This window comes from Brachionichthys hirsutus, chromosome 18 (genome assembly GCF_040956055.1).
Source record: "Brachionichthys hirsutus isolate HB-005 chromosome 18, CSIRO-AGI_Bhir_v1, whole genome shotgun sequence".
Lineage (NCBI taxonomy): Eukaryota > Metazoa > Chordata > Actinopteri > Lophiiformes > Brachionichthyidae > Brachionichthys > Brachionichthys hirsutus.
The window spans coordinates 6,376,144-6,389,300 of record NC_090914.1 but is presented as its reverse complement, the minus strand read 5'-3'; the positions used below and the strand labels follow the sequence as shown (position 1 = coordinate 6,389,300).

At 42.4% G+C, this 13,157-nt stretch overlaps 3 protein-coding genes across 3 annotated transcripts in view; 2 read left to right on the top strand and 1 right to left on the bottom strand.

The window, feature by feature from the left end:
- The window catches only part of LOC137907743 (Krueppel-like factor 11), a 2,724-nt gene extending 2,679 nt beyond the window's left edge, over positions 1 to 45 (top strand). Inside the window, exon 5 of the mRNA XM_068752100.1 lies at positions 35 to 45. Within this exon, the coding sequence (XP_068608201.1) occupies positions 35 to 45 (11 nt within the window). The remainder of the gene's footprint in view (positions 1 to 34) is intronic.
- Positions 46 to 132: 87 nt separating this feature from the next.
- Positions 133 to 5,248, bottom strand: itpka (inositol-trisphosphate 3-kinase A). Its single transcript, XM_068752099.1, has 4 exons — positions 4,991 to 5,248; positions 1,754 to 1,853; positions 1,421 to 1,634; positions 133 to 355 (listed from the first exon to the last, which is right to left on the bottom strand). The coding sequence occupies exons 1-4, from the start codon at positions 5,231 to 5,233 to the stop codon at positions 133 to 135; spliced, it is 780 nt and encodes a 259-aa protein (XP_068608200.1). The 5' UTR covers positions 5,234 to 5,248.
- A 1,609-nt stretch (positions 5,249 to 6,857) lies between these two features.
- ivd (isovaleryl-CoA dehydrogenase) lies at positions 6,858 to 11,968 on the top strand. Its single transcript, XM_068751885.1, has 12 exons — positions 6,858 to 7,048; positions 7,522 to 7,611; positions 7,763 to 7,814; positions 8,314 to 8,483; positions 8,569 to 8,662; positions 9,027 to 9,157; positions 9,319 to 9,415; positions 9,567 to 9,660; positions 9,837 to 9,918; positions 10,040 to 10,144; positions 10,592 to 10,664; positions 11,362 to 11,968. The coding sequence occupies exons 1-12, from the start codon at positions 6,917 to 6,919 to the stop codon at positions 11,493 to 11,495; spliced, it is 1,254 nt and encodes a 417-aa protein (XP_068607986.1). The 5' UTR covers positions 6,858 to 6,916; the 3' UTR covers positions 11,496 to 11,968.
- The last annotated feature ends 1,189 nt before the right edge of the window (positions 11,969 to 13,157 follow it).

Here is a 13,157-nt window from a genome sequence, read left to right as displayed (position 1 = left end):
CACGTATTCTGTGCAACAGCGACTCTCCTTTTAGGCTATTTTTAGTCCAGAGGAAACATCTGTCTTTTAACCAAGTATGACATTTAGATTTTGCTTGATGACTGCTTGAGTATCTTTCATGGCTGTGCCGTGTTAATAAGCTCCCGCTACCTTGATCCCTTCTATCCTGAATCCCATGGTGTGGGTGGAGCTCATGGTTTCCCTCCACTGCATGTAGCGAGGTTTGGTGACCCCTCGCTGGGAATGCTCCTCAGGAGTCGGCCCGTCGCTCTCCACCTCCACCATTTTCCTGTACAGGTCCTCCCTCGGCCTTGGCCGTTCACGCGCCCGAACGAGCTCCTCCTCCAAGTACGTCCTGAATAAAAGCAGGAATAACTGCTTCAGATATTTACAGATTAATCTGCTCTTAGCATATAAACAGTGACGTCTGTTTACTTTCAGGGCTTGCCTCAATTTAACACCGTCGGCTATTGAAATATCAAGAGTGGCAGTTGGCATAAGCATACTTTTTTTTTGGTGAAACTGATGCACAGTGTATATTTCCAATCAAATCTATCCAAGGGATTTTTTTTTTAAAACCACTATAAATAAATAACCGCACAGGTATTAAGAAAATTAAATCAAATCTGTCATGAAAACAACTCTGGTTTGCGGGAGGAGTTTTATTATGATTTATTATTAACATGACTCTGACTAGTGACCCTCTTCATTCCAAAGAACCTGCAAAAAAAAAAAAAAAAGTTATATGATGATTAATTCTTCTCAAAATTCCATGTTTTTATTGTGTAATAGTGTACAAAAATGCCAATGCTGAGCCACACAAAGAGAACCATATGTTGTGTTAACTACTGTGGAACCCCACAGACTCTGCTGGTGGACATTGTCACTAGTTGGAGCCACACCAGACACACATGAAAACATGTAAATTTCAGTTTCAGTTTGTTTCCTCTGCTGAAGAAAGAGGAGACTCCAGCCTCAGTGTTCGACTCCGTCAGTTACATGTTTGCTTAAGCAGTTTTGCAACTCTGTGGTTGAAAGTGTTTTTGACACAGGGGAGTCTCCAGGGACACCCTGTGTGTGTGTGTGTGTGTGTGTGTGTGTGTGTGTGTCCATGCACACAACAAAATGAGGCGCCCAGCCGGCTGCGGCAGGAAGCCAAGCTGACAGCCTGCAGTTACAGCAGGTGTTCCCTTATAGAGCCAAGACACTTCAGGCAGTGTTTGCAAAGTCTCATTAATTCAATTCAACAAATACAGAAACCCAAAGTTAAATTACCTGGAAATTTCATTTCAAATTCATTATTTGCACAGCAGAAACACACCACGTATAAATGTCTCCTTTTGACGTTGCTTAAACATGTTCAAAGGAGATACATGTTCATCTAAAATAAATGCACGCATGTACAAATGGTCTTCTTTACCTCACTCCCATCTTGCAGTCCATCACATTTGGAAGATCGAAGCTTGACAGCAGGTCAGTCATACGAACGAAGGACTCTCCGTCTTTTTCTACGACGCCACGGTAACCAGGCACAAACGGGAGCAGCGCGTCGTCCCTCAGCTTCTCGAAACACTGCATCTCATTTTCTGATAGCTTTTTCAGGATGGTGCCCTCTTCTGCTGCTTTGAAATTGCCTGAATAGTTGGATTTAAGCATGAAAAGGAAAACTTGATTATCTCTGACAGAAAGCCTCTGTCGTGCGTTTTAATCCATGTCAGCGCAGCAGAAACAGTATTATCTGAACAGATCGCACCTTTATGCCCTGCGAGCTGAACCCAGCTCACTTTTTTCCTCTGGGTAGCACTGAAGGGCCACTGGACCATCGTCTTCAGCTTCCACCATGGCGGTCTGCTCTGTAAAATCAATAAAACCCAGAAAGGTGAGCATCAGAGAACAGAGTCAAATCACAAAATGTTACTGAACTTTGGTCCAGTCTGAGATGTCTAAACAGGAATCTGAACACATAAGGAATTCAGCCCAGAAAATCTGATGCCTGGATTCTGCTTTTTGTGAAACACTGAAATGTGTCTTTCATCAGTAAAATCAGCCCAACACAGGTAAAGTGCAACTATAAGACATTTGCTGCTGCACTACTGTCACATTTTAAAGAGATATTAGTGCTTATTTATGATTTGATTTTAACAATTGTTCTCCAAACAGCTGTTTTTACTCTGGCTTTGTAGGACCAACCCATAACTGTACTCAAAAAATGTATCTTCCACTTCCAGACTGAATTGCAACTTTGAATTTTGAAGTCAACCACATTTTCTCATTATTTACTGCTTATTTTCAAGAATAAAATAAGCACAATTTGTGGGTCAAATTTCCATTTTGTAAGCAGAAATCTGATGCTCTAACACCAGATAAGATTAAGAACAATCTTGCAGCCACCCTCTCGGTCTATTAGAGATCGGTGCATTTATCGGTTTCCTTTATTTGACAGACACATTAACCCAACTATTAAAACCTGAAGAAAGAAAAAGAGAAGAAGAAGAAAGATGGCTGGCAAATCCCAGAATCCTGACCATCGCTGAATTGACACTTTAACACAGTTTTTCTTTTATGGCCTAAATTTGTCTGTATGTCCTTAGAGGCTATCTTTAGCCACTAGTTGTTACATATTATGTGAGTTCTGAATAAAACAGGAAATGAAAGAAGGATTCTTATTTTTTTGTGAGCAGCTCATTGTCCTCTCTGACAGCAGAGCTCAGCCTTACATGCTTCATTTACTGCAGTGCCGTGTGTTTCCTGTAATATTTTGTTATAAGGGTGTTACGCTGCAAAAAGAAAAAAATATTTTATTGCTGTGAAACTCAAGCTTTATTGTCAAAAAGGTTCTTGCCTCTATTTTCATCAATTTACGAACTGATTGCATTTCTCGACTGATATAAAGTGGAGTTGTGCGGCGTAATGCTGAGAGGGAATGGGAGCTTATTATAGTGAACTAAGCATGACGGCCTGCAGATCTCTCGCCCATATTTACATATAGACGGAGTCTGATTTCATGTGTTCCGACGATGCCGTCCCTTTCAGCAGTGATCACAGACACCAAGTGTTTGAACAGATAACAATTTAAATATACCTGAAATAACAGGTTCACTTACTTCAAGAAGCACAGCGCACCAGAAACTGCCTTATTACTAGTTAGTCGAAGAAGTATTCAGAAAGTGAAAGTACTGGTACTTTGGCTTGTTTTTTTATTTTGTTTTTTACCTTAAATCATAATTAACATAAAAATGCATTCTTCTTACATTTCATTAAATGTAGAAAACAATTTGGATAAAGCAAATCCAGGAGGCTAATAATAATAATAAAGGTTTCATTTAAATAATGAAATTTTGGGCTCTTGGCAGAGGCATTCGCTCTACTGAGGGAGTGCCCTGAAAGTGTTCCTACCAAACGCAGAATGTTTCTTACTTTGCCATAAAGTAAGATCAATTTATTTGATTGACACAGTTAACTGGCATCACAGCATCGCCTCTGACTGACGGTTAACTAATATGGATACCAATAACTTGTTATTAAAAAGAAGTTCATGAACTGAAGTCTTTGCCCACCTAAGGGTAGAAATACTCGGTAAAGAGGGATGATTTATTTGAACGAAACAAAAAAAAACGGTGCATATTTATAAGTAATCAATTGGACTTTGGATGCTGCTCTTGTTAAATCAATGAAAGCAGTTTGGCTCTATTTATGGCTTTGATATTATTATTATGGATGACAACCAATAACACATTTGCTAATATCTGACTGGTTATGTTTGATATAGGACTGACCACAAAAGACACGGTGTGTGTGTGTGTGTGTGTGTGTGTCTGATCTTGACATCACTGGACAAAGTTAGGTTCAGAGAATACACACAGCTATCCTGGACCCTCTCTCACAAGCTTAGCAGGCAATGTGTATTCAGTCTGTTTAAAAGAAGCTGACAGCTGGAGACCTTGTATGGAACCAGAGACCTGGTAGCACCGTGAAAACACACATCCACTGTATTGTGATGACAGCGCAGATACAAAGCAGAGAGGAGCGACCAGGAGGTGACTCACTATTAAATCACCCCCTTCAACAGCATGCGCAGACGATAGAAATCTAGAGAAGTCTTTCAAATAGGAAAAGAGAAATCTATACATAGATCGTGACCTTCTGAATGGAGTGAAACGGCACTTTTTGAGTGCACATGCACGCATATTTCACGGAAAGAAAGGACCCTGTCAGCAGGGGCTGGAGCTTTTATCAGCTAAGAATGCCAAAGGCAAACACATTTCCTCCCTTTGCATTATCCTAAAAGCCAATCCTTCAACACTCCTGTGTGTGCTGAAGGAGGGAAGCACAAGACTTAAAGTTCCAAAATAGAGAAGGACTGGCTGATCTGACTTTTGACATGCAAAATATTTCTAACAGGTACGCTGTACCGTGCGTCATGTGATTCTGCAGAGCCCGTGGCAAAACGTCTGTAGAATAATTATCAGTTGACAGAGATATAGAACTAATGAAGCAACAAAGGCTTGCCCAGCCTTCAGAGGCCTCGTCGCGTCGTTTCTGTGTTGAACCTCGGCTGAAAAATGGAAAAGAGCGGCGAGACGATCTGATTATTAGCGAGGGAAATGCAGCGTACCTAACCGAAGGTCAATAAGGTGAAATGCCCCTCATCTCTGAGGAACACTGATGGCACAGAAGAGACAGAAAGCTGTTGAATGGCAGCCTGTTTGTCTGAAATAGTTTGCCGTTTACGTGCTGCTGCTGCTCTTCACTGCTCCATGTTTTGACAGCATCAAATAACACTTGCTATTTACAGGGGATTCCCATCTGAAATAAGAAATGTAATATTTTCTCCCATGCAAACTCTACTGTACGCTCAGAATGTATCTGGGCAGGTGGTTTGAATGAAAAGCAGATGGGGAATTTAGTGTTTTTTAAATGTTATAAATAGTCATAAACTGTGAGGTGAACAATAAGGAGCCACTTTAACACCGGCATGTTGTCTACTCACGTCTTCAGCCTCCACCAGATGCTCCAGAGTAACGAGCCCTTTGCTTTTGCTCTCACTGTCACTCAGCAGGTCGTCCTCGGACTCCCCCCCGGCGGAGGATCCCGTGGAGGAGACGGAGGAGTTGGATAGCTTTCTGCGCAGGGGCCCGTTCCTCGCACCTTCCCAGTCTTCCTGCAGCACCACCCTGGAGGTCCCGCAGCCGTCCGGGGTGAGGGTGACCTGCGGTACGGAGCGCGCGTCCATCACGGTCCACTGGGCGAGTTGCGCGTCTTTCTGACGGAGGTCATCGCATGCGAGGGAAGACCCCCCCGCTGCGCTCCCCCTCCTCTCCTTGAGAGCCGTAAGTCTTTCAAGGTCTGTCTCTTTGCGCTCTTTGGGTATTTGCGATCGAAAGCGCGCCGTGAGAGCGCACAACGAGCTGCGTAAAATAAAAAAGCGCGATTCACAGTCTGGTTCACTTCGCTGGAAGTAACGCACGTTTCAATACTTCCTCCGATGGTTGACGGTCGAGCTTTCACGCCGTAGAGGCCGCCATCGGCGTCTGCGCTCTGCGCACAAAGGTGTTGTTGGAAAGGGGAACCCTTCTTCTGCTGGTTGCTCGTGCGTCTCTAACTCCACGCGAACGCGCCAGCGCACTCGAGTGTGAAGGTTTTTATCTTCCGCATTGTCAGCTAAACCAACAGACTGTTTTATGTTGTTAAATTACAAGCATGCGCCGCAACGCTGCGGGGAATAAAAGCGAATTTAAATGATTTACGGTTATAAATATATTGAATTAGAACTTTCCAGAGAACAAGTTTTAATCTTGCATAAAGCAAGTCCCGAGTGCAAAATGCAAGTTCTGTTTTTTTTTTTTTTTTTTACTAAATCGTTACGGTAATAACTAGTCATCACTTCAAAAGAGTGCTCGCCCCTTAGGTTATTTATACATGATATATTTCAGCTATAGTCTCCATCTCTTCTCTTGGTATGTCCAAACCTTGTCTCCAAAACGTCTCACATTCACTGCCCCTCTTATTGCTGGTCATGCTGAGGTTCTCTTTGGGAATGATCAAATTGGATAGGATTAGAAATGAGGCGATAAGAGGGGTAGTGAAGGTCAGAATTTAGACTATGGTTTAGATTATTTAAACTAAAGACTCTGTTGGGCCTTGTGTTTATGCTCTCCTGCTCCTCCTCTGGCTTCAAATAGGCGAGATGTTTTATAATAGTGAATCACTAGTCTTACATTAGAGTACATTTATTTACCAACTGTAGAACATAAACATACATAAACCCTAAAAATACTCCTTTCAGGGAGGCAGAAACGGGGATAGTCATCACGACTCTCTCCGGATCACCCCCCCCCCCCCCCCCCTCCCTTTTTTGTACACCTTCGTTGTACACATTATGTGTCTTTTTAATGTATTGTTATTTTGCATCAATGGAGTAATACATTTTTATAGGTATTGTTAAATGTCGATGATTAATGTACTAAGGACTTTCAACGGAAACAAGGCTGCAAGGGCTTTATTGAAATGCTCCTCTTGGACAGGATGTTTCACTGTACTTGTACTGTAATACATGCTGCTGTTTGACTGTACTTGTACTGTAATACATGCTACTGTTTGACTGTACTTGTACTGTAATACATGCTACTGTTTAACTGTACTTGTACTCTAACATTCTATCTAATAAATATATTCATCATCATCATCTTCACTATGTAACTGGGACAGTGTTAAAGGTGAAAATGTTCCGATGCTCGCCGCGGATCCAGAGGGTGGCGGTAGTTTGCGTAAAAGCGGTTTGAGTCCACTTTAAAAGCATCAGAAGAAGAACATCTTGACTCTCGGGCTCCTTGCGCGGACGTCCAGGGTCTAGTCTGGGTACAGTTGGCAAACACCTGCGGGTACCACCTCCTCCGTCCCGGCGTCCGCCGTCGCCATGTTCGCCGTCAGAAACGCGCTGCGTCTGACCTCGAGATTATCCTTCCCTTCGCTGGCGCGGCGAGGATGCGCCGGGGCATCGATCCCAGTGGACGACGTGGTGAACGGGCTGAGCGACGATCAGATCGAGGTGAGCAAAAAACAAACAAACGTGCGCAATGGTCACTTCGCTGCGTAGTAGATCACTTTAATCGATTCGATCTCATCAACGGATACATAGAGAGGAAGTTGGGTGTAATATTAGTTGTATGAAAAGAAGACGGGAGCAGGACAGGGGCGGGTGACAAGTTAAGGATTTGATTGGTTGAAAGTAGCTGCCCTCCTGTCTGTGTCGGTATTGACGCGTGCGTAATTGCGCACAGCTGATACGGTCTTCGCGCAGCGAATGAGGTTATAGATACACACATTTGTGCATTAATATTTATACTATAGAACCTGTTTGTGTCATTTAGAGTCTACACCTATATAACGTATGTATGACTGCTGCAAATCGAATTGCCCTCCGAGGGACAAGTCAATAAAGTGAAGCGAAGGTTATAAACTGTGTTTTTCTTCATGCTAAATATGAATCCGTTAAGCTCATTTGTGTTGTCTTTTACACAGTTGAGGCAGACAGTCCGGAAATTCTTTGCAGATAAACTCGCTCCTTACGCCGATGAGATTGACAAGAACAATGAGTTTCCAGGAATGCGGGTAAGATGTCCGTTTATAACACGTATCCTCTCGTCTCGGTCATAAAGCACACGCCCTCCGTGCTTTGTTACATCTCTAGATTAACGTCAAGCCAGGAGGAAGAGTTCTGATTCAGCAACTTTTTATAACTTGATCAATTTCTGTCCTCCAGAAATTTTGGAAAGAAATGGGGGAGATGGGACTCCTTGGTATCACTGCTCCAGGTAAGACTGCTGGAGGGGAGGGGGGGGGGTCTCTAGTTCAATATTTAGATGTAATTTCATCACAATAAGCTTTAACCGAGTTTATGTTTGGTTATACATGGCTGGTGTTCAGCCATTTCAGATTCTCTGAGTCTTTGCTTGTTTTATATTCAGGAACATTCTTTCACAGGGTGGTGAGAACCTCTCCACGTCTTGACTTCAGAAAGACTCCACCTCTGGATGCTTTTTTTTATTTTACTGCTTGTCATGTTACTGCCGTGTCGGTTGTTGACCTAATTATCCTGGGATGTCCAACTAGGCGTTCTCGTAGGACGATGATTCCCGCGGGCATATAATCGGGCACTTTTAAAGATTTTGATGTCTTGTGTTTGGACTCTTTTCAGTTTAATATGAGGTGTGACTGTTATTTCTTACAGTGTGCACATTGCAAACAACCTTTTTGGAACCCGAGTTGTAGGAAGGGCAGCAAGAGGTTCACTTGCTCATTGATTGTTTTCAGTGGCGGATGGTGGAACGGGACTCGGCTACCTCGAGCATATCCTTGTGTTGGAGGAAATGTCGCGAGTGTCGGCGGCCATCGCTCTCAGTTACGGCGCCCACTCTAACCTCTGCGTCAACCAGATGGTGCGCCATGGCAACGAGGAGCAAAAGGAGAAGTACATGCCAAAGGTTAGTACCAAAACATTGCTTTAAATCATGAGATGTGGGGGGGGGGGGGCTTTCACCATGTCACCATGGACTTTCCTGTCGGCAGTTATTGACAGGAGAGCATGTCGGCGCTCTGGCCATGAGTGAGCCCAATGCTGGTTCGGATGTTGTTTCCATGAGAATGAAAGCTGAGAAGCAAGGTAGGACACCCGAGTTTTCTGTGTCTGATGCATCCCGGTGATATTCTGTAGTGTTACTTTAAATATTGCTGTTATACAGTTGACGTAATCACATTTTTGTGCCCCCACCAAGCGGGCCTGATCACATTTAGTGAGATATGGTGCGGCTGATCTACGGAACTATGTGTTGGCTGTTGCATTGATTAAAGGTTTGGTATTAACCCTGCTAAGAGACCGACTCAGCAGGTACAACTGACACCTAGTGGCGAATTGTGATATATTTTTGTTCAATAATTTCAAAATTGTTGAGAGTTTCACGCAAATGTTCTTAAAATCTCAACTCTGCAGGGTTTATTGACCTCCATTTCTTTGTGTTTGTCTACAGGCGACTACTATGTTCTGAATGGCAACAAGTTCTGGATCACAAATGGCCCAGACGCTGATGTCCTTATTGTTTATGCAAAGACGGACCCTAAGGCCCATCAAAAAGGCATCACAGCGTTTATTATTGAAAAGGTAAATTCAGTCAAATCAGGATTTACTTATTCTTTACAGATTTGTCGCTTTTTTTTTTTTAAACGGGCTTTATTTTGTTTTGTATTTATTTGAAGGAGTATGGCACAAGATAATGTGAATGAAACAGGACATTTAAAGACGTGCCTTTTTGTGTTTTGTAGGGAATGCCAGGCTTCTCTACTGCACAGAAGCTCGACAAGCTGGGCATGAGGGGATCCAACACCTGCGAGTTGGTCTTTGAAGACTGCAAAGTCCCAGGTCTGTTTTTGTGTTGTACAATTATTTTCCACATGATTCTGTGTGAGTCAATACCTTCTTTGTATTTATTCCCAAGTTTCGTGTGAGGCTTTATCAAGAAGGATTTTAATGCATTTTGTTTAAACTTTCCTCCTTTTTTTGTTCCCCGTAGCAAAAAACATTCTTGGTCCAAAGAACGAAGGCGTTTACGTATTGATGAGCGGATTGGATCTGGAGAGATTGGTGCTCGCATCAGGACCCATCGGGTAAGTTCATGTCAGAGGCAGAATTCAGACGTGAAACATTTAATAACGTTTTCCACAGTTGTCTTCCTGAATCCAGGTGTTCATTCATTCATTGGTGAACTTTGACCCCGACGTGCATTCGTCCTGGTTTAACATGTAACTGTTCAGCAGTCTTCAGTTTGATCATTACTTTTCAGCATCATGCAAGCCGTCATAGACGTTGCCATCCCCTACCTTCATGTCAGAGAAGCGTTCGGGCAGAAGATCGGGCAATTTCAGGTTTGACCTCCGGCCTTGATTACAGCAGAATTCACATTATCTGTGTTCTGAAAAATGCAACACTTCCATTGTGAAGCTGTGGGATTTAACCCTGTTATTGTTTTTGACTATCTGTTTGTAGCTGATGCAAGGCAAGATGGCTGACATGTACACCAGGCTCAGCTCCTGCCGGCAGTATTTGTACAATGTTGCCCGGGCTTGTGACAAAGGACACTTTAATGCAATGGTAAGAGGATTCCTTCCTACTGCCACTCTCAATTCTGGGAGTGAGGGGGATGGGAAGGTGTAAATTTCGCCCAAAAAAGTTGCATTAAAGGCTTGACTTTACATGATATGTGTGTTATGGACATTTATTTGTATACAGAAATGTTTTTTCTTTTGCAAATTATTTAAGTGTAATTTCAAAATATATAATAATAATAAAATAAAATTGTAAGTATTTTGAAGTGGTTTGAATTGATCTGAAATCAGGTTAAATACAGTGAGCTCCAGGTTAGGTTTAGAAAGGTGCATTTAACAGCTTTAACTTGCCATTTTATAATTTAAAAAACATAGAATTCGCATGCTTTCCATGTATATTAGGTGTTTTGCTATTTTATCAGCTGCATCTTATTTGGCTTTATTGAGATGACTAAACGCGCCGTTGCAGTGCTGACTCATGCTGCCCTTTCAGGACTGTGCTGGAGTGATCCTATACTGTGCGGAGAACGCCACCCAGGTTGCTTTGGATGGCATTCAGTGTTTAGGTAAGAGCCAAGATGGTGGCGGTGTGACATTAAGTTTGTTTCTGGAGCAAATGAGCGAGGACACCAATACCTGACTGAGGAGAAGGCAAGCTGCAGGGCATCCCCTGTGTGTGCGCGCAATAGGCCACAATAGGGCACGGCGGGGGTTCCACCCCACTGCATGCAGGAAAATATGTTGCGTCAACCACCTGACAAGCGGCAAAAGTTCATCCGTGCAACACCCAACACCCACTCAGCCGCTGTAGACCCAGGGGAAGCACTGAGTAATAGATGGGATGTGGGTGAAATAATTGACCAAAGATCTGACATTTAAACACAAAGACGGCAGCTTAACTTCATCAGTTATTTAAACCGCTCCAACCCATCCAAAAGGTCAAACGCAGTCCATGTTCATGTGAACACCCTTTACATCAGACATTAATTATAAGTTGTGAGATGACAGACGCTCGCCTGTTGTGTAAACGCCCTTTAAATAACAGGAAAGACCTCGTTGCTGTAGGTCAGTGAGGCTTTCTGATCGCCTCGGGGTGTTTCCAACGAGGCACCTGACCACGCCTCGTTTTAGGAACACTCAACAAGTACACACTTACAGTGGACGCTGAGCGTGAAGACGAGATGTTTATATTCATTGCGTGGATTTTATTTCCTGCACCATTAGTGCGCACTAACACTGAATCATGCGCCTCCTCTCCAACAGGAGGGAACGGCTACATCAACGATTACCCCGTGGGGCGATTCCTGCGAGACGCGAAGCTGTATGAAATCGGCGCCGGCACAAGCGAAGTTCGGCGGCTCGTTATTGGACGAACCTTCAATTCCATGTTCAAATAGAAATCTTTGAAGATTGTAGGGTTGATTTGCTGTTACCCACGTCCTGGGTCTCACTGTATGAATGGTTGGACTCGATTATAACTGTCAACTTTTTAAAATGGTGTATATAACATGAAATCTCTGAGTTCACTTTCCAGGTGAAACAAAAGTTTTACCTGGGTTTTTGCAACTTAATAATTACTGATATTCCAATAAATCAATAGAATTATTGAATTGCAGATCATCAAACTTTGGAGTATAAATCCCAGAAATGGGTAGTTTCTGGGATTTTCCTCCTTTTATTCTGGAATTTAATTCACTGTCTAATGCTCCTTATCAGGTTTTTGTGTTTTACCGAACACTCCATAGAGCTCAAACTGCTTTGGCATTTGATTTGTGATGTCTTGTGGACAGAGGTCTTCAGAATATAGATGTACCATGTTGTGTTTGAAATAAATATTTTTTTTGTTGTGAAAGATTGTGATCCTTCAAATAAAATCATGTTTTCAACAAAAGGATAAATTCTAATTAATTATGAGTAGAAAATGTTCAGAAATATCAAAATCAGAGATATTAAAAACAATTGTTACCTACTCACACCTCTGGACAATTTAGTGCAACCAATTCACCTAATTTGCATGTTTTTGGTGGTGGGAGGAAGCCCGAGAGAACCCATGTTACGACTGCGCCACCTACCATGGAAATTCACAGTGAGAAATAATCTAAATATCAACAAGAGAGGAGTAAAGAACCATAAAGAAATATTACACAATGTCACAGAACGGAACTATATTGACACGGGTGGTGCAAAAGTGAATACTGTATACCTAATGTACAGATATCTTTATTCACCTATTTGTTTTTTTAATCCCCACCACTTTCTTAATCCTTTATATGCTGTATATCGTATAATTTGGCCACAGAAATGCTGCATTTTAAATGTTTTCAGCCTTCCACAATTTATTTTCAAGAAGCCTTCGAAAAAAATTATCCCCCCCCCCGTTTGGATTTGGCACCAACACTGTAGCCGGCGTGTTTTTGCATGATCCATTCTCCATCTCTCAAAGTTTTCTGAAAAGCAGTTCAAAATCTGGCCAACAGACCTAAAACGTAAGTGGAAACTGTATTTTCAGTCTCTTTTCACTCTCACTTCTTTCTCAAACATGAATCACCACACCTGTCGAATCCCTCTTCATTAAAACCCGCTACTGAAACCTCGCCATCCATTTTTTAAGATGATGGATCAGTTTATTGCCCCCCAAGCCGTCTCCTGTTCTTTCAACTCTGTCAGTCGCCATGACTCACTGTGATTGAAGTGCAGAATATTGTTTGGTTGGACTTTGATACTCGGTGTTGCTCTGCTGCGTGTCGTTCCAGGCCTTCTGGTGAAACCACTCAGCGCTGAGCTGAAAGTTGTTCATTTTATAACTGCCACTGGAAATTAAAGAATGGCATTTAAATGTTAGAAAACCGGCACGTTATTCCTTCAATAGCCGGCGTGACGTCATAATTGATCTATAAAACAGGACTTGTTAATATAAGTAAAACAAACCCCTTTACTGAAGATCAATAATTAGACACCATGATATCTAAAGTAAGTTGCCAGGAGAGAAAAATCCAGATTTTCTGTGTCTGACTGAAAATGTCAATGAATGCAAATGTGAAATGTCAGCACCTGTCAGT